The 21,790-nt window shown below is 43.9% G+C and overlaps 1 protein-coding gene across 2 annotated transcripts in view; it reads right to left on the bottom strand.

Annotated features, from left to right (window-relative positions):
• Window positions 1-4,542: 4,542 nt before the first annotated feature.
• The window catches only part of LOC126344512 (apolipoprotein D-like), a 42,233-nt gene continuing 24,985 nt past the window's right edge, over window positions 4,543-21,790 (bottom strand). For both annotated transcript variants that reach the window (XM_050002025.1, XM_050002024.1), the window contains exons 4-6: window positions 20,374-20,462; window positions 18,960-19,052; window positions 4,543-4,842 (exon numbers count right to left, since the gene is read on the bottom strand). In XM_050002025.1, coding sequence (XP_049857982.1) covers window positions 4,715-4,842; window positions 18,960-19,052; window positions 20,374-20,462 — 310 coding nt within the window. In that variant the 3' untranslated portion in view covers window positions 4,543-4,714. The remainder of the gene's footprint in view (window positions 4,843-18,959; window positions 19,053-20,373; window positions 20,463-21,790) is intronic.

Here is a 21,790-nt window from a genome sequence, read left to right as displayed (position 1 = left end):
AGGAAGGAGGTATTCCACATGTAACTGACTTCGGGGAAGGTGGACGCAGAGATCCTGCAAGCACGTATCACCGTATGCAAATGGAACAAGGGGGTGCGGGAAGGGGGAGGGGGGGTGATGCTGGGCACGGACCGCATACAGACTGGCAGGTCCATGGGAGGAGGAGGGTGCAAGAGGTAAGTGCACACCATTTCAAGTTTTAATAGCATACAGGATTACCTAAATATCAATCAACATGTGACAAAACAGCTACTATCAAACAACCGAATGTATAGCCGAGCTTTACTTGAGTACCTTCAGTTAGATGTAATTGTGTGAGTAATTAAAATAAAGTTATTTCACAGTTGACAACAAATAACCTACGCACAAATTTGATCCCGCAGCTAGATGTTTTGTATTTTTATGCTACTGTAACTTACAACTTCCCAAGGTATCCTTTGTTTATCAATATATTAACCTTACTATTTTACAATTTCCTTTATTTTGAAGTTATTATTATTTTATTTTGTTCCTCTATTACTACCAACATCAATAACACCTAATACCATTATTTATATCTTAAAACTGGTTTCTTTATTCCTTTTGCTCACATTTATAAGTAAAGAAACGTGTGTATAACGAAAATGAAATAAATTAAAGTACTTTTACATGAATTTACAATTTCGGCCGGAAATAGCCTGCGTTCTCACCTCCGGATGTAGATGTAGGAAAAAGAAAACGAAAAAAGAAAGAGTGGCCGCTGGCTGAAATATTGTGGCGGTCGGCCAGTCATATCCGGTCATTATTCACCTATGAACCATTTCGTCATGAATTACGCCGTGAAAAGCTCAATATTCACCATCTGACTGCGCTTACGGATGCACAAAATACCGCAATTAATGACGTTATTTCCAAATGAAGAAGTGCTCAGTGCCCTAAAATCGGCCCCTGACGAACATGTCATCAGGATCTGATGCTTACCTATAGAGTTTTACACAAAATTTTGGCGTTTACTGAGTGAAATACTGTAGGCCATATGTAACGCGATTCTGTAAAGGATAATGCTGCCGCTTGAATTCGCCGAAGCAGCCACAATTTTCATTTCAAAAAAGGCAAGAATCATTTGTCTTCAAATATAAGGGCCACTGTCCTAATCTTTTACAAGAAAAAGTAATGTCCCATTAAAACTTGTATTACAAAAAATCTTAAAAACATATCAAAAGTCTGTCTCTGGACTTAAAATGAAGACATTTTGGTGGAGGATCGAGACGTTGTTAACCTCACGTGGGAAGCTCACACGTCATGGATGAAATGGAATTTAACAGAACTTTTACGACTGCAATAAGGAATGGTATAAGTTATGCTAGAACTAAAATCCACCTCTAATTGCGTCTGAGACGGGGCTGTCCTTCGTCCGCCTCGTTATAATACTTCGTACCTACATACCCCTGCTAAAGAGTCTGCAAGACGAAATCGGAGAAATCACGGTCTTTGATGCAAAAACTGTCGTACCTGATCTCAGCGTTTTATTGAGCAACCAAGGCAATGAAACACGAGCAGAATAGATAAATAAATTGGATTACTGATGTGCTATTAAACAAAACTACACTGAAGCGCCAAAGAAACTGGTAGAGGCTTGCTCATTCAAGTAAACAGGCAGAATACGGTGCTGCGGTCGGCAAAGCCTACATAAGACAACAAGTGTCTGGCACGGTTTCTAGATCGGTTACTGCTGCTACAATGGCAGGTTATCAAGATTTAAGTGAGTTTGAACGTGGTGTTTAGTCGGCGCACGAGCGATGGGTCACAGCATATCTAACGTAGCGCTGAAGTGAGAATTTTCTATTACGACGATTCCACAAGTATACCCTGGTTATCAGGAATATGGTAAAATATCTGATCTCCGACGTCACTGCGGCCGAAAACAGTCTACAAGAACGGGACCAACGACGACTGAAGAGAGTCGTTCAACGAGACAGACGTGCAACCCTTCCGCAAGTTGCTGCACATTTCAGTGCTACGCCATCAACAAGTGTCAGCGTGCGAATCATTCAATGAAACATCATCGAAATGGGCTTTCGGATCCGAAGGCCCACTCGTGTACCCTTGATGACTGCACGACACAAAGCCCTACGCCTCATCTGGGCCTGTCAACGACGACATTGGACTGTTGATGACTGGAAACACGTTGCCTGGTCGGACGAGTCTCGTTTCAAATTGTATCGAGAGGACGGACGTGTACGGGTATGGAGACAGCCTCATGAATCCATGGACCCTGCATGTGAGCAGGAGACTGTTAAAGCTGGTGGAGGCTCTGTAATGGTGTGGGTCGCTAGCAGTTGGAATGATATGGGACTCCTGGTCTAGATACGACTGTGACAGCTGACATCTACGTAAGCATCCTGTCTGATCACCTGCATCCATTCATGTCCATTGTGCATTCCGACGGACTTACGCAATTCCAGCGGAACAGTGCTACCCCTACACGTCTAGAATAGCTACAGTGTGCCTCCAGGAACCCTCTTCTGAGTTGAAATACTTCCGCTGGCCACCAATCTCCCCAGTCATGAACATTACTGAGTACATCTGGAATGCATTGCAACGTGCTGTTCAAAAAAGTTCTCCACCCCCTGCAGGATTCATGGTGTCAGTTCCCTCCAGCACTGCCTCAGACATTAGCCGTGTCCATACCACGCCGTGTTGCGGCTGTTCTGCGTGTTCGCGGGAATCATACGACATTAGGCAGGTGTACCAGTTTCTTTGGCTCTTCAGCGTAAATTAAATCCTCGCCTTGAATCTGAGAGTTCAACATTCACGGAGCAACTGTCTGAATGCAATAGACCCTAGACGCCAGTTGGGTATTACAACTAAACCACAAGACATTACAGAACAAAACCAAAGAGGGAAAGTACACCTACTTAAAGCTACGTTAAAGACACAGCATCTGGAGAACTTGGACAGATAGCTATATGCTTGCATAACTCGATTACACTGTAGCCATCTTACCTGTGATAAGCAGTTAACGCAAGACACGTCTTGGCATCAACTCTAGTTTGCATATGCTAATTACTATCAAACCAGAAGACATTATGGATCAAAACTGGAAAAGGAAAGCGCAACTACTTATGGCTGAGTGAAGGGTATAGCATCTGTGCATCTTAGACGAATTGCAAGGAGTTTATTATGTAATTTCAAATTTTGCTTTGTTACGCTCTGTCACACACTGCCATAGAGGAGAGCTTGCACAGTCTGTAAAACAATGTATGGCCATATGTGAGAGACTCTCACAGAGTTATTAGTAACAATATGGCAGCATTGAGAAATATGATTCAATTCATGTCACCTTATGGGTGCCAGTCCAACGATAACCCTCGATGTAGACAGTTCAGTGCCAAACTATAATAAACTTTATTGTTTGTAGATCACTAACATTGATCCAAACATTCTGAAACAGCCGACAGCCCGTCTGTAGCAGTTCCTCCTGCAATATGTCGCAAGACATGTCAAATACTCGGAAGCAAATTGGAGCCGAATTTGAACCAACAGCCATTCCAGATTCCTGTCCATTAACGTGAATGCGATCTTATTTGATTTACTGGGAAACTTGTTCGTCTTTGGGAAATAAGTACAGAATAAAAGTAATACTACCTTTCATTTGTTATAAATGCAGTTTAATGGTAACCGTAACTCGTACATTTTTATCCAAGCACATCGTTATCATTTTGAACTGGACCAGAGAAAGGTGCGTGTTATCACAAAAACCACACTCAACACGAGCATCGTCATCATCAGGTGGCCAGAATGGAAACTTTTGCCTATCGCTGGGCGGTCTTTGGCGTCTTGTCACGGTCCGCGCAGCTTCCCATCATTGGAGGTTCGAGTCCTTCCTCGGGCATGGGTTTGTGTGTTGTCCTTAGCGTAAGTTAGTTTAAGTTAAATTAAGTAGTGTGTAAGCTTAGGGACCGATGAACTCTGCAGTTCGGTACCATAGGATCTTACCACAAATTTCCAAAAACATTTCCCCATCGCCATGTGTAATGCTTGTGTTTGGCCTGCATGAAAACTGACATTCAGTGCACTTACTTTCATTACAGCTAGTTTACTAGAATACCTAGAAGATCTGAGATTTCAACATTAGAATCAGAAGAAGCAAAACGGAGTCAACTGCAAACTTTTTTACGTAAAATAACGAACAGGAACTCAGCAATCCTTGGTACAACACCCACTTAGGGGCAATGAAAAGTTTTAAAAATATAAAAAAATAAGAAAATAAATATGCTACTGAAACTAAGAGCAGTAACTGATGCCATCGTAAAAGTCACTCTCAAGTCTTATCGAAATACGATGTTAACCTCATCAACAAAGGCATACATGACGTTGGTTTTTCCTACTATTTATTTTACCTACCAGTAAAGCAGGAGGTTTGTTTCGTTAAAGTCCGTTGTACATTGCTTGTATCACCACTAAAGAATGTAGTATCTACTTTTCTTTCCTCACGATAGTGGATGGCTTTATGATTTGTCCTTTACATCCAAGATGATCATACATAAACATTACTTCATATACAACTAGATAATAACTTTTTATTTATTATTCAGTTAGAAATTAAACTTCTTACAAATAGGCGAACTCAAAAATATTCAACTGTCATGCAATTTCTCAGGTACCCAATTAAACACCAGAGAACGTCGACATATGAATCTAGAGACAGTACTAGCAATTATTCGAATACAAGTTAGTTACAAGACTGCAACGTCTTTATGTAAAACAGCGTTGACAAGTTGTTGTTTTTCAGGACGGCTTTCATTTTATTTACCACGTCTTTGCTTGGTGACTTCTCTCGGGACAAAAGCCATGAATATTCTGAAACAGGAGAAACAACTATATTGGTACATGTCACATTGAATTCTGTTTCTGTTTCATGGTAAACACCAAGGAAGACTGCTTTAGTGTCATTACTGGGTTGTCAATAAGTATAAATCGACTGCAGACTTAAAAGTATCAAAAAAAGCAATTCATTCAGAAAAGGAGCTACGAAATAAATTATTCAAGAGTCGAAGTACATCTAAGGCAACTTCTTTTCCGCTTGACAAGAAAATTTGAAATGACCCTTATGAAAAACAATTCTTTAGAGGAAGAGACTCGTATCATTTCTTCATTTAAGTTAGCTTTCTTTTGGTATAGTCCTGAACTGCAGCCTATATCATACTTGCAACTTTGGTGTTTATATTGTTATTCTTGTTCTAGAAAGGTCTTATGCCATTGTCTTAATCATTAGTACTAAGTGATACGGCAGTGGTATCATAGTATAATCGTAGTCGTCATTTTAAATTTTAGGTACTAGTAGTCATTTATCGTTATTTAGTCTTTTTATTCAGAAAGCCTCGAGGAATTCATGAGATGACCACACAATCCATTCCTCAAGAGCAACCAAGAGTTGAGAAATAAATGTTCTCACAAGAAAATGCCACCATAACCGATACATTCCCAACCGCATTAATAACCAAGGGCAAATAATATTTCGGATTATTTCTTCTATATCAAAAGAGATCATCCACCATTAACTGATGCTACAATGTAGCATATTAAATCAACATTTCTGCCTTGCTCTGATGAAATAATGGTGTTGATGTATTGATGTGTAAAGAGCCTCCACGGCAAAAATTAAGTGATAACTGTACAACAAACAGTTGTCCTGCAACACAGTTTTTGTTCTCAACAGAATGTTAGCGATTTTGTAACATCCTGGCCACCTGTGAGTGCCTTTTCTTCCGAAACGAAGCGCAACAAGGCACTAATGCGTCCCAAGGATATCACACTGTATATATATTTCAAAAGTCTTTCCAGTACTGGGTGAACCTATCAGACAAGAAACTCAGTGGAAGCGATAACAAAAAAAAAAAAAAAAAATACGAGTCTTCGATTAGCCCTTAAAAGCCCTTAATAGGTACTAGTAAGAATTTATCGTTATTTAGTGTTTTTATTTAGTATGCCGCGAAGAACAGCATTCGTGAGATGACCGAATAAATCCTTCCTCAAGAATTTCTGATAAATGGAGGCAAACGAAATGATCTAAGATACAGAGACAAGCTGAGGTGGGAAACTAATGAACTATCTTGCAAATTTAGTGAAGAAGAATTTCAGTAGCCACTCGACAATGCAAGAACCATAAAGCATCTGGCCTGTATGATACACTGGTGGAGCAAGTAAAACGATATGGACAAAACACCACGAAATGGCTTGTCGAATACTTTAATAAATGCTTGCGATAGAAACAGATGTCTAAAGTAAGGGGAAAATCCTAAGTAGTTGCCATTTTAATGCTTGAAGAAAGATCCATTCAGCCGCAAAAGTCGTCGACTTATTTCACTCCTATGTCATCTTTATAATGTATTTGAAAGGCTTGTTTTGAACTGTTTGAGCCCTTTGATTGACAGACTATTATTAGCTGAAAATGGAAGATTCAGATCTCAAAGGAACTGCTCAGCACAAGTAGCCAAATTAAATCAACACACAGAGGACGAATTTGAAAGAGATTCTATCACTGATCTATCTTCAGCCTATAATACTGTGCAGCACCATATAATGCTCCAGATCTACAGCATGGCGCCCGGTTTCGCCTTCGTGGAAATAATTGGCACTTTATTGTACAATCGAGGATTCCTTGTTGATTTTCAAGGAAGACGGAATCAACTAAAATAACGGCTTGCCTCAAACTAGTGCTTTGTCGTTTGCCCTTTTTAATACACACATCAAAAAGAAAAGTAGCATCACCGCGGTCCCGAGTGTTCCGGAACCTGTACAGAAAATTGGAATAGAGATCAACATAAACATCATTTCCGCCCTTTTTATTGCTCATGAAAAGCACACATTGCATGTTGTCCCACCATATAGCGAGACCTTCAGAGGTGGTGGTCCAGATTGCTGTACACACCGGTACCTCTAATACCCAGTAGCAAGTCCTCCTGCGTTGATGCATGCCTGTATTCGTCGTAGCGTACTATCCACAAGTTCATCAAGGCAGTGTTGGTCCAGATTGTCCCATCCTCAACAGTGATTCGGCGTAGATCCCTCAGAATGGTTGCTGGGTCACGTAGTCCATAAACAGCCCTTTTCAATCTATCCCAGACACTTTTGATTGGGTTCATATCTGAGAAACATGCTGGCCACTATAGTTGGGCGACGTCGTTATCCTGTAGGATGCCTTTCACAAAATGTGCGAGATGGGGGGCGCAAATTTTTGTCCATGAAGACGAATGTCTCGCCAATATGCTGAAGATGTGGCCGCGCTATCGGTCGGAGGATGGCATTCACGTATCGTACAGGTGGTGCGGTGCCTTGCATGACCACCAGCTGCATACATCGGCCCCACATAATGCCACCCCAAAACAGCAAGGATGGTTCAAATGTCTCTGAGCACTATGGGACTTAACATCTGAGGTCATCAATCCCCTAGAACTTAGACCTACTTAAACCTAACTAATCTAAGGATGAAACGTCCCCTTAGAAAAATTTATACAAGACTGGTCTATGTGACGCGTCCTCTTTGAACAATTATACACGAATGTGCTTAAACTGACACACAATATTTTTAGCGCAATGCAATCTGACTTTCAAAAATCCCTACGAAAGAATGGCCCTGACTAACATTAACCTATACGTTTCACAAATCACTTACCTCGCAAAAATATTCGTTACTCAAGCTACTGCAATACAGCGAGCGCCACTACTGCCATCTAAATAAAAGATTCAAACTACTGAAGGCACTAACTACTGATAGGCATAGTTAGCAAATGAAAGATTTTAATACAGAACAAACAATGTATTTACCTTAATAGTCATAATATATATATCAGTTCGTGACACCAATTCTTACAAATTTCAAAACTCCGCCATCTCTCTCCCCACGTCCACCACTGCTGGCGGCTCACCTCCAACTGCGCAACTCTACGCGCTGTTAGCATCCAGCTGCCGCTGCCCGACACTACAATGGCGAGTATTACAACAATGCCAACCAGCCACAGACTGCACACGGCACAGCCAGTGATTTTCATACAGAGCGCTACGTAGCGGCGGCGTTACCAATAAAAAAAACTAAACAGCCTACTTACAAGGACATCACACACGTCGATGCCCGAGGCAGGATTCGAACCTGCGACCCCAGCAGCAGCGCGGTTCCGAGCTGAAGCGCCTAGAACCGCTCGGTCACAGCGGCCGGCAGACAGCTAGCTGCGTTGCACAAGAGCGATGTTTTCTGAAGCCATGCTGATTACGTGTCAATAGATCGTTCCCTTCGATGTGATTCATAATGTTTGAATACAGTATATGCTCCAAAACCCTACTGCAAACCGACGTCAGTGATATAGGTCTGTAGTTAAATGGATTACTCCTACTACCCTTCTTGAACACTGGTGCGACCTGCGCAATTTTCCAATCTGTAGGTACAGATCTATCGGTGAGCGAGCGGTTGTATATGAGTGCTAAGTAGGGAGCTATAGTATGAGCGTAATCTGAAAGGAACCTAATCGGTATAAAATCTGGACCTGAAGACTTGCACGTATCAAGCGATTTGAGTTTTTTCGCAACCCCTAAGGTATCTACTTCTAAGAAACTCATGCTAGCAGATGTTCGTGTTTCAAATTCTGGAATATTCCATTCGTCTTCCCTGGTGAAGGAATTTCGGAAAACTGCGTTCAATAACTCCGCTTTAGCGGCACAGCCGTCGATAACAGTACCATCAGCACTGCGCAGCGAAGGTATTGACTGCGTCTTGCCGCTTGTGTACTTTACATACGACCAGAATTTCTTCGGATTTTCTACCAAATTTCGAGACAATGTTTCGTTGTGGAACCTATTAAAGGCATCTCGCATCGAAGTACGTGCCAAATTTCGCGCGTCTCTCTGGCGTTAAGCCTGACCTGGTTGCCTCGAAACACGTCTCCGACGGTTGTCTGGTTGACGGCATATGCGACACTCATAGGTGATGAGAAAGTGATGCCAATCCTGAGCGGTGCAATCGGCATGTTGTGGGCCCATCTGTACCGCACTGCATTGCGTCGTGGTTTCAAAGATGGACCTCGCCATGGACGTCGGGAGTGAAGATGCGCATCATGCAGCCTATTGCGCACAGTTTCAGTAGTAACATGTCGTCCTGTGGCTGCACGAAAAGCATTATTCTGCTGCATTATTGCTGTCACGGTTCCTCCGAGCCATAATCCGTAGGTAGCGGTCATACACTGCAGTAGTAGCCTTTGGGCCGTCTGAGCATGGCATTTTATCGACAGTTCCTGTCTCTCTGTATCTCCTCCATGTCCGCTTTGGTTCACTCAGAGACGCCTGGACACTTCCCTTGTTGAGAGCCCTTCCTGGCACAAAATAACAATGCGGATGTCATCGAACCGCGGAATCGTCTAGGCATTGTTGAACTACAAAATACACGAGCCCTGTACCTCCCTCTTTGTGGAATGACTGGAACTGATCGAGTGTCGAACTCCATCCGTCTAATAGTCACTGCTCATGCATGGTTGTCTACACCTTTGGGCTGGTTTAGTGATATCTCGAACAGTCAAATTGACTGTGTCTGTGACACAGTATTCACAGTCAAAGTCTGTCTTCAGGAGTTCTGGAAACTGGGGTGATGCAAAACTTTTTTTGATGTGTGTATATACATTAATGATCAGCCGAAGCCCAACACGCGCAAAAGGTTCATATATACCGGCGATCTCGCATTAGCGACCCAAACAAAGGTGACTAAGGAGGACGAACAACTTATTACAACAGCACTGACAACGCTCACGAACTATTACCTTAATAACCACCTGAGACTTACTCCTCAGGAAACAATGGGCTGAGCCTTCCAGCTCCGAAGCAAACAGGCAAATAGAAAATTTGAAGCTAATTGGGACAGTGCTGAGATGAAACACTGCTCTACGCCTGAATATCTTGACGTAAGTTTAGGCAGGTCTTTAACATACAGCAAGCACTGTCTCATCACCAGCTCAAAATAATATCACACTGAAACTGTCTGGCAATAACATGGAAGCCCAACCTCGAACCTCAAGGCATCAGAATCTCCGCCATGGCACGCTCTTCCTCTGCAGGTGAGTATGTGTACCCTGAATGGTACGCCTCTGTCCGTACAAAACAAACGGACGTCGCACTAAATGAAACTGCGCTACTGAATACTGGTTCTCTCAAACATACACCTACAGACAAGGGTTATTGCTTGGTAGATATTGCACCATATGACATAGTCACGAAGTATCTGCAATCGTTGAAAGCAAAAACGTTGAGCTAAATCATTTACACTCTCTCCGTAACCGCCATGTAAGCTGGACAGGAAATAAAGTGACTAGTAGTGGTACAGAATACTCTCCGCCACGCACCATACGGTGGCTTACGGAGTATGTTTGTTAATGTAGATGTGCATGTAGATGAAATCCAGAGGATGCTACTTCAGTACTAATTATGTCTCGATCCACTGCCAAGGAACAAATGTAAGCCTTTAGCTGTGACCAGCCTCATCGTAGATGAGACCTGAGCCGTGGCGGGACTGGCACCAGTAGTATCTCTGACATGAGTACGATCGATTTCCTACTGCAGAGGTTTGTCTTTGGGCTTGGGCTGGCTAGAGATATACGGGTGTGCCGACCGTGAGTCGGAGGGAGTAAACAAAGCTTTGAGAACGTTACGGCGGTGCGCGAGTCGGCGATTGGCTGGTGGACAGGAGTGAGGACGGCGTTCCTGAGGCCGGGCGGCGGTTGTCACGTGGTTGTACTACAGTCGGCGGGAGTTGGCCGGCACTGTGCATTCTCCGGCAACCTCGTGAGCTTTGGATGTGCCCGCTTCCTTTGAGGGTACTTATGGTCTTGCGAAGCGATGGTTTGACATTATACTAACGGTCATATTTTGCCTGAGTGGCGGTTCTTAATGTTTGGCTAATGGTTTACTAACTTATGAGTTAAAGGTTAAACAAACAGGTGTTAAGTACACCAGTGGCAAGACCTGCTGGTTTTCTGGAATTACTTTTGACTGCTCCACATGGAGAGCAATGAACAGGCTAATTTTTAGGTGTTGGTAAATTCAGGATGACATTCTCAAGTACGGGCTTTCCACAGGGCCGACACAATGTAAATGTGGAGGAGAACAAGCAGTGTGTTACGTGTGCCAATATCTATACAGTCCTGTTTCATGCAGTGGCTGATGAAGGTTGGAGGCGGCGCAGTATGATATATTGTGCGGCTTCTGACTTGAGTAAGTAAAGAAAAGTCTGCACAAAAATGAAATGATCGTGTGGCATTGTTGCCCGAGAGGCCTCTTGAGGGGAAGTTTTGCCGCCGGTTTCCGAGTTTTATTTCAGGTGGCGCTACATTGGGCGACTTGCTCGTCGGAGATGAGATGATAATGAGGACAACACAACACCCTGTTCACCAGCGGAGAAAATCTGCAACTCCACCGGGAAACGAACCTAGGCCCATTGCATAGGAGGCGAGCACGTAACCAATCAGCTAAACAGGGGAGCTACAGTCTCGAGGCTGCACAGACTGTCGCATGACGACTCCCTAGATCATGATTATCCACTTTGAACTAAAGTTCGGAACGTTCGTCCGCGGGTTGTAACGTCAGATCCGCCGTTTACGAGATCACAGGATGTTCAGAGTCCATATTCAGTTTGCATCTCGCGGCCTCTGACGAATACTCTGGGAACCTCTTGGCAACTGTCACGCTGGGCACAGTGGCTACAGATGTAGCTACTTCGAGGCAGCGCCACTGTTCATAACATCATGTGGAATACGTTTCAATAAGAGTTTACTCCAGAACACTCAAAGTATGCCCAACAATCCTTTGGCGGTGCCGTCAGGAGAGTGTTGTCTCTGCGTACACAGAAGGTACTCATCGCCCTCGGCCTTCGCTGGGTCTTACCTAACCACTGCTGTCGTAATTTTCAGAGGTGCGATTACATTGCTCAGACGAGGCAACACCGAAACCAGTAGCTGAGTTTTGTTGTTTGCGAAGCAAAACAACTTAAAATGGACGAAGCAGAGAGAAAGTAAAATGCAGACTGGAAATAGCAAGAAATGCTTTTCTTGAAAAAGAGGTATTTGTTAACACCTAATAAAAATTTGAATATTAAGAAGTAGTCATTTAGGAGTATAGTCTTGTACCGAAGTGAAACTAGGGCGAAACGCAGTTCATATAAGAAGAGTACAGAAACTTATGAAATGTGGCCATAACAGAACAATGTTGGAGTCTAATACCTAGATTGCATAGTTGGAGGGACTAAATCAAAATGGGAAGACAATATACAGTGTGGTCCATTGATAGTGACCGGGCCAAATATCTCACGAAATAAGCGTCAAACGAAAAAACTACAAAGAACAAAACTCGTCTAGCTTGGAGGGGGAAACCAGATGGCGTTATGGCTGGCCCGCTAGATGGCGCTGCCATAGGTCAAACGGATATCAAATGCGTTTTTTTTTAAATAGGAACCCCCATTTTTATCGCATGTAAAGAAATATGAATGTTTTAGTTGGACCACTTTTTTGACTTTGTGATAGATGGCGCTGTAATAGTCACAAACGTATAAGTACGTGGTATCACGTAACATTCCGCCAGTGAGGACGGTATTTGCTTCGTGATACATTAGCCGTGTTAAAATCGACCATTTACCAATTCCGGAAAAGGTCGATATCGTGTTGATGTATGACTATTGTGATCAAAATGCCCAACGGGCGTGTGCTATGTATGCTGCTCGGTATCCTGGACGACATCATCCAAATGTCTGGACCGTTCGCAGGATATCCACGTTTTTAAAAGGAAACAGGAAGTGTTCAGCCACATGTGAAACGTCAACCACGACCTGCAACAAATGATGATGCCCAAGTAGGTGTTTTAGCTGCTGTCGCGGCTAATCCGCACATCAGTAGCAGACAAATTGCGCGAGAATCGGGAATCTCAAAAACGTCGGTGTTGAGAATGCTACATCAACATCGATTGCACCCTTACCATATTTCTATGCACCAGGAATTGCATGGCGACGACTTTGAACGTCATGTACAGTTCTGCCAATGGGCACAAGAGAAATTACGGGACAATGGCGGATTTTTTGCACGCGTTCTATTTAGCGACCAAGCGTCATTCACCAACAGCGGTAACGTAAACCGGCATAATATGCACTAGTGGGCTACGGAAAATCTACGATGGCTGCGACAAGTGGAACATCAGCGATCTTGGCGGTTTAATGTATGGTGCGGCATTATGGGAGGAAGGATAATTGGCCCTCATGTTATCGATGGCAATCTAAATGGTGCCATGTATGCTGATTTCCTACTTAATGTTCTACCGATGTTACTACAAGATGTTTCACTGCATGACAGAATGGCGATGTACCTCCAACATGATGTATGTCTGGTACATACACTCCTGGAAATGGAAAAAAGAACACATTGACACCGGTGTGTCAGACCCACAATACTTGCTCCAGACACTGCGAGAGGGCTGTACAAGCAATGATCACACGCACGGCACAGCGGACACACCAGGAACCGCGGTGTTGGCCGTCGAATGGCGCTAGCTGCGCAGCATTTGTTCACCGCCGCCGTCAGTGTCAGCCAGTTTGCCGTGGCATACGGAGCTCCATCGCAGTCTTTAACACTGGTAGCATGCCGAGACAGCGTGGACGTGAACCGTATGTGCAGTTGGCGGACTTTGAGCGAGGGCGTATAGTGGGCATGCGGGAGGCCGGGTGGACGTACCGCCGAATTGCTCAACACGTGGGGCGTGAGGTCTCCACAGTACATCGATGTTGTCGCCAGTGGTCGGCGGAAGGTGCACGTGCCCGTCGACCCGGGACCGGACCGCAGCGACGCACGGATGCACGCCAAGACCGTAGGATCCTACGCAGTGCCGTAGGGGACCGCACCGCCACTTCGAAGCAAATTAGGGACACTGTTGCTCCTGGGGCATCGGCGAGGACCATTCGCAACCGTCTCCATGAAGCTGGGCTACGGTCCCGCACACCGTTAGGCCGTCTTCCGCTCACGCCCCAACATCGTGCAGCCCGCCTCCAGTGGTGTCGCGACAGGCGTGAATGGAGGGACGAATGGAGACGTGTCGTCTTCAGCGATGAGAGTCGCTTCTGCCTTGGTGCCAATGATGGTCGTATGCGTGTTTGGCGCCGTGCAGGTGAGCGCCACAATCAGGACTGCATACGACCGAGGCACACAGGGCCAACACCCGGCATCATGGTGTGGGGAGCGATCTCCTACACTGGCCGTACACCTCTGGTGATCGTCGAGGGGACGCTGAATAGTGCACGGTACATCCAAACCGTCATCGAACCCATCGTTCTACCATTCCTAGACCGGCAAGGGAACTTGCTGTTCCAACAGGACAATGCACGTCCGCATGTATCCCGTGCCACCCAACGTGCTCTAGAAGGTGTAAGTCAACTACCCTGGCCAGCAAGATCTCCGGATCTGTCCCCCATTGAGCATGTTTGGAACTGGATGAAGCGTCGTCTCACGCGGTCTGCACGTCCAGCACGAACGCTGGTCCAACTGAGGCGCCAGGTGGAAATGGCATAGCAAGCCGTTCCACAGGACTACATCCAGCATCTCTACGATCGTCTCCATGGGAGAATAGCAGCCTGCATTGCTGCGAAAGGTGGATATACACTGTACTAGTGCCGACATTGTGCATGCTCTGTTGCCTGTGTCTATGTGCCTGTGGTTCTGTCAGTGTGATCATGTGATGTATCTGACCCCAGGAATGTGTCAATAAAGTTTCCCCTTCCTGGGACAATGAATTCACGGTGTTCTTATTTCAATTTCCAGGAGTGTAGCTTGCGTGCGGTTGAAGCGGTATTGAATAGCACATATCATGACAGTTGGATTGGTCGTCGAAGCAGCATACCATGGCCCGCACGGTCTCCTGGCCTTGACGTCCCCGGATTTCTTTCTGTGGGGAAAGTTGAAGGATATTTGCTGTCGTAATCCACTGACAACTCTAACAACATGCGTCAGCGCATTGTCAATGCATGTGCAAACATTACGGAAGGCGAAGTACTCGCTGTTGAGAGGAATGTCGTTACACGTACTGCCAAATGCGTTGAGGTTGACGGCCATCATTTTGAGCATTTATTGCCTTAATGTGGTATTTACAGGTGATCACGCTGTAAGAACATGCGTTCTCAGAATTGGAAGTTCACAAAGGTGCATGTATAACACTGGAACAAGCGAAATAAAATGTTCAAACGTACCCAAGTTCTGTATTTTAATTGAAAAAACCTACCTGTTACTAACTGTTCCTCTAAAATTGTGAGCCATATGTTTGTGACTAATTCAGCGCCATATATCACAAAGCGAAAAAAAGTGTTCCAACTAAAACATTCATATTTCTTTACGCACTACACGAATATGTAATAAAAAACGGGGGTCCCTACTTAGAAAAAACGCAGTTGATATCCGTTTGACTTATGGCAGCGTCACCTAGCGGGCCAGCCATAGCTACATCTGGTTTCTCCCTTCAAGCTAGACAAGTTTGTTTCTTTTTAGCCTTTTCGTATGATGCTTATTTCGTGAGGTATTTGGCCCCGTCACTATCAATGGACCACTTTGTATATAAACTTGACAAGAAAAGGGACAAGTCGATAGGTCGCATTCTGAGGCAGTCAGTCTGAGGATAGAGGGAAATCAGATGAAGCTACATGGTTCCAGAGACCGTTTCAAGTCTCAGACACCTATGATGTATAAATGCTGTCTGCAGCGATGAATGAAAATTTGTAGCAAGACGAGAATTCGAATCCGGGCCTCCTGGTTACTAGGCAAGTGCGCTAATCACCACGCGACGTTGGCACAGTGGCTTTTGCGCAACTGCACGGATTACCACAGCACGCTTCCCATCTCAAACCAAATTCCACATGGCGGGCTGAGGCGAGAATGAGAATTTGGAATGAGGAGGCGAGCTAGGTTAGTATGTTCAGTGAAAAGCCACGATGCCGTTTGGTGTCAAGTGAATGGGAATTTTTATTCAGAATGGACGCATGCTGGGGTAGTCCTTGCAGTTGTGTGAAAGCCATTTGCCAGGATGGTATACTGGTTAGCCCATCTCCCTAGTGAGCAGGATACGCAGCTTCAAATCTCGGCCTTTGTACAAATTTTCGTTCGTTGCTTCAGTCTGCATTTAAACATGACAGAAGGAAGTGCTTTGTGGGTAAAAGCAGTAGATGGAGACCAAGGATTAACCAAAAAAACTTTGTTTTTAAGTATAGTTGTATGGTTAGGAACAAAATAACAATGTGATCATTAATGTTGACACAAATCATGTATGCATATCCTGTAAACGGCCAAGTTCCACATCATTTCGATAAAATGATCTATGCCGCATTGTAAGAGGTCCATGATTAAGGAATTTGTTGCTAGCGCACTCGAGCAGATGTAATTTCGATGGATTGCTCACGCGCTGCCTGCGATACGTAAGCTATAAGAGAATCTCAGACCAAAGAGCAGTGTTGACTGCAGTAGGAATTGTGTGTTAGTAGTAGTAGTTGTTGCTAGCGAGCAGTCTGGTGTATCGAGAAGGCTGGGCCGATCGTGGGGAGCGATGGCGGAGCCTGAGCGTTGTAGTATAAGGTAAAAGCAGCCTCGCGCATATGTAGTATTGTTATATCAAGTCCCATGTAAATGTTTAAAAAAAATCTCTTAATAATAATCTTTCTTATAAAAATTAACTTTTGACAATAATTCATCTGAATTTAAAGAATTTACTAATTTCTACAATCCATGGTCATACCGATTATTGCAAAGAAAAATAAGTTGTTCTTTTTAAACATAACAAATCTATCGGCCAGCATTGAACTGGGCTGTGCCAGAAAAGTTTCTTATAGGAGCAGATATATATGCGTTATCCGGCGTCTTAACTGATGTAAGAATTTTCATTTTTTATTCAGAATGATCTTTCAGGGCCATGACGCAGCACTGCTGACATCCAAAATTTACTTGTTTAAATTCACAGTCAATTATTGAAAGGTTATAAGTGAGTCGCAATTTTATTGAGAGATTAGTCGCATTTTATTATTGATAGGTTGCGCAATTTATTTATTGGGAGGTTACACTAAATTAGAATATTATTTATATTATTTTACTGTGGGGAGGTTACAACATGTAACTAAGTAACTAACTAACAGTAAGCAGGTTCAGATGTATGTTGCGTGTACTAGTTACGAAAAGAAGAAGAGATATGCGCAAGATACTCTGACATAGAGAGACGCATGAAGCCAGTCTGCGGAATGAAGGTCACTACGAAAACAACAACAACAACAAAAACATGCACTGATCAACCAAAATATCATGACCACTGCCCACTGGGACATTGGATGCTGGCCTGTGGTGTTGCGAGCAGGTGACGAAGTAGAAAAGATATGTAAGCGTTGCAGACACAGACGGAGCAACCCCCAAGCGAAGATGTGGGCTGCAGATGGGGAAATCGATTGAGATAAGCGGCTCTGTCGAAGGGCAGATTATTATTACGCAGAGGCTGTAAACGATTATCTCAAAAACGGCGAAGCTGGTTGAATGTTCACATGCTGCTGTCGTGAGCACCTGGAAAGAGGCAGAGCGACAGTGGAAGTACCTTGGCGTCTCTTCACAGAACGTGGGGTTCGGAGGCTTGTCTGCTATGTAAAGTATCTTAATGATGACCTGTAGGACCTCTGCCGAAATAGCACAATGCTGGTGCACTCACGATTGTTTCAGAGCACACCGTTCATCGTGCATTGTTGAACATGAGCCGGCCGCGGTGGTCTCGCGGTTCTAGGCGCGCAGTCCGGAACCGTACGACTGCTACGGTCGCAGGTTCGAATCCTGCCTCGGGCATGGATGTGTGTGATGTCCTTAGGTTAGCTAGGTTTAAGTAGTTCTAAGTTCTAGGGGACTAATGACCACAGCAGTTGAGTCCCATAGTGATCAGAGCCATTTTTTTTTTTGTTGAACATGAGGCTCTCGTTTGGTCAACGTGTTCACTCGCTGACCAAACGCTATAATAAAATGGACTGCATTGAGTTCGGGGTCATCGGGATTCGACAGTCAGTCAATCGAAAAATATCAGCTCTTCCTGTGAATCACATTTTTGCTACACTAGATCGATTGTCGTCTCCACAAACACTAGCATCGAGGTGAACGGAGACTCGGAACGTACAGAGCGCCACGGACGCAGGCGGTTGGAGCAGTATTGTGCTATGTTATGCTAAGGGAGACATTCTCGTGCGCTTGCATGGGACTTGTGGTGGTAATCGCAGACACGTTGACAGCTGCGAACCACCTGCATCCATTCATGCTTGATGTCTTCCCGACGGCGATGTCATCATTCAAGCAGTATAGTTGTCCGTAAGTCAGAGCCAGAACCTTACTACCGTGGTTTGAGGAGCGTTTTAATGGAATCACGTTGGGTCTAGGCGACCAAATGCTCCTGGTGTAAATCCTATGGAACCCATCTAGGCCCTATAGGGTGCCAACACCATGTACGCAAATCAGCGGTCCGTTATTTACGCCAATTACGTGACCTGCGCGTAGACATTTGATGCCGCTTACCTCCACAAATCTACCAATAAGCTATCGAATCTCTGATAAGCAGAATCAGTGATGTATTTCGTTCCAGAGATGGACAAACAAGCTACTAAGCAGATGGTCATAATGTTTTGGCTAGTCAGTGTACATTACTATTAAATTAACTGTTTTTTCCTCGGTTAGCGTATAATTGATGAAAGATTGCGCCATTTAATTTCTAGAAATAATAGAAATGCTTACAGCAGATGCATAGGGTCTAAGATTATTATACGTCTAAAAATTATTTGAGTTTTGCATTATTTGTGTTTGTACTTTCATTATAATCTTTCTATCGCACATTACTATTTTCTTTACCTCGAGACTGAGTGAAAGATCTATGAGTGAAACATCTGACAGATACACCACACAGCTACTTACTATAGTGGAAAATTCCGAGAATCTTCTTGCACGACCACGCTACTGCGTAGTTTGTGTAATCCGATCCGAGAATCGTCACTGCACCAGAAGCATCTGCAAGCAAAATTTATTAATTATCAACAAGTTTTCATAAACTTCAAAAGAAGATACATGAGTAACAGCATTGATGGGGAATACATTGCACCCTCGCTTGCACTGAGACTCTCATAGTCCTAACTTAATTTTCTAGATATAGGTTCTTTTCCTCGAATCCCGCCACATTCAGAATAGTATCAATGAGTCCCTGCGCTCTTGTAGAGTTCGTGTTGGACACATAATATTTCCCTTATGGCAGGGTAAATTTCCTTGTTCTTGCAGCGAAGTAAGACGATATGCCCGCGAACTGCAGCTCTGATTACCATCATTCAACGTTTCCTCGCGATGCAGAGGTCGCATCAACACAGTTAAACGAAAACGGATTGGAGACAAACCCACTTTATGAAATTTAGTATCGACTACCTGACAGCAGATGATGTGTTTCGGCACGTTTTGAAGACACATACACTGAGGTTATAAAAGTCATGGGGTAGCATATAAACAGACGGCGGTAGTATCGTGTACACAAGGAATAAAGGGCTATGGATTGACGGAGCTGTCATTTGCGCTGCGATTCATGTGGAAAGGTTTCCGACGTGATAATGACGGCACAGTGGGAATTAACAGACTTTAAACTTGGAATGGTAGTTGGAGCTATACGCATGTGACATTCCGTTTCAAAAATTGTTAAGAAGGGGTAATCCACTGTCTCAAGAGTGTGCCGAGAATGTCAAATTTCAGCCGTTACCTCTCACCACGGATAACGGATAACGGCCTTCACTTAACGACCGAGAGCTACGGCATTTGGGTAGAATTGTCGGAGCTAACAGTTTTTCTGCCGGGGAATTCGAACAACTTGTTGAGTCCATGTCGCGTCGAGATGCTACACTACGACGGGCAAAAGGAGATCCGACACAATATTAGGAGGTATCGCATGCCTTTTGGCACCTCTGTGTATTTTCCGTATGGTAGTCGTCTTACTGTGGAGTAGCTCTGGTATTGTCGAGTACCTCAACTGTGGAAATTAATACATTCCCTTCATTTTTCTGTCAAGACATGGATTGGCTGCTAACTGCTTGACGTGCATGTATTTGCTCTCTCAAGAAAGAGTAGGAAGAAATGTTTCTTCATTAGATTGCTCGAGTACAGTGGCTGTGCTCCTTGTTATTTGAAATATTCCTGTGAAAAGTTTTGGAGCATCGTGATTAACACCATAAGGAAAAGCACATTTTAGACTAATAGTTCCCACTGAATAAACTATCATGGATTTTTTATGTCTGAATATGATGCAGTTCACTGCATCAAAAGCTAACTTCCAATAAGTGCACTTCCCACTTACTTATATCAGGAAAGTTGAGCGTGAAAACTCCACTACCGTCGCTGCTGGTCTGTAACGCCGTGCCTTCGGCGATGGTCTCCTTCCGAGTCCTGTGAAAAAGATGTAACCGAGAAGGGCGAATGAGTCGATATTAAAGGCAATACCAGTACATATTTACATAAATAACAGATACAAAAATTAGTCAACGCGCATTCCGTCGTAATTTCACCAAAATTTATGGAAATTTTAAAGTGTTATTGATTCTTTTCCCGCATACATGACAATCGAACTGGTACGTGAATTAGGCAATGACGAGACAATATTTAAAACTTCAAGAAGTAATTAACAGCAAGTCTTTTAATGCAGCGTATCGAGTAAGGGACTACAACGCGGAAATCGTCAGGGTTGCTGTAGTCGAGTGTCTTGGGGCACTACCTGTGAAATGCATTCGGTTTAGTTATCTTAGTATACATTCTGAGATATTCCCGTATCAGAGGAATTCTTTTATGTATCTGCAGAACATAGAATGTTTCAAATTGGCATCTAGTAGATCGGCGTAGAGATGATAACACCAGCTAAAAGTCTCATGTTACACGTATTGCTGTACTTCGTCCTTCTTTGCGTATAGACTTTTTCGATATAATGAAAGGTATTACTTGTTATAAGTCTCAAAGTAGAAAAACTTCTCATCAGGTAACAAGAAGTAATTTGTATGGTATTACTTTCCGTCTGCACCTCTTCTGCGGTTTCTATCTACGTTGGTGAGTATTAAAATTTCAACACCAGAAATGATGGCAAAAAACGAAATTTTACTTACTGTGCAAATAAAATGTACTTAGCAAGAATGCATGATTAATTTTTTTGGTGGTTTAGCATATAGGGCTGTCCGCAAGAACGTCTCTAACGAGGTTGGGAATCGGGGCATATTGAGCGTGGATGGCAGAGTCGGATACTTCATCCCATGCTGCTTTCACTCTGTGCCAGAGTACAGTCGTAGCGGCTGGTGACTGGCGGAGAGTCACTCGCACAACGGCCCGTGGTAAAAGTGCTAGGTAGGACAGCACTCCAACACTCTCTGTATCGAACTGTATCTGGATACCATGGGCAACTTGCTCTTTAGTTTCATTTTGCTAAAAAATAACTTCACGGGCAACTTGAAAATAGAACATAATAATCGCCGTTCACTCGTTATAATTGTAATAGCTCCTGTCTGAACTACTGGCTATACAAACAGAGTTAATCTTGTTCTGTACCGAGCGAGGTGGCGCAGTGGTAGCACACTGGACTCGCATTCGGGAGGACGACGGTTCAATCCCGCGTCCGGTCATCCTGATTTAGGTTTTTCGTGATTTCCCTAAATCACTCCAGGCAAATGCTGGGATGATTCCTTTGAAAGGGCACGGCCGACTTCCTTCCCCATCCTTCCCCAATCCGATGA

This window comes from Schistocerca gregaria, chromosome 1, assembly GCF_023897955.1.
Source record: "Schistocerca gregaria isolate iqSchGreg1 chromosome 1, iqSchGreg1.2, whole genome shotgun sequence".
NCBI classification, from domain to species: Eukaryota; Metazoa; Arthropoda; class Insecta; order Orthoptera; family Acrididae; genus Schistocerca; species Schistocerca gregaria.
Note: the sequence above shows the minus strand (reverse complement) of the source record. Positions and strands in the feature narration are given on the sequence as shown.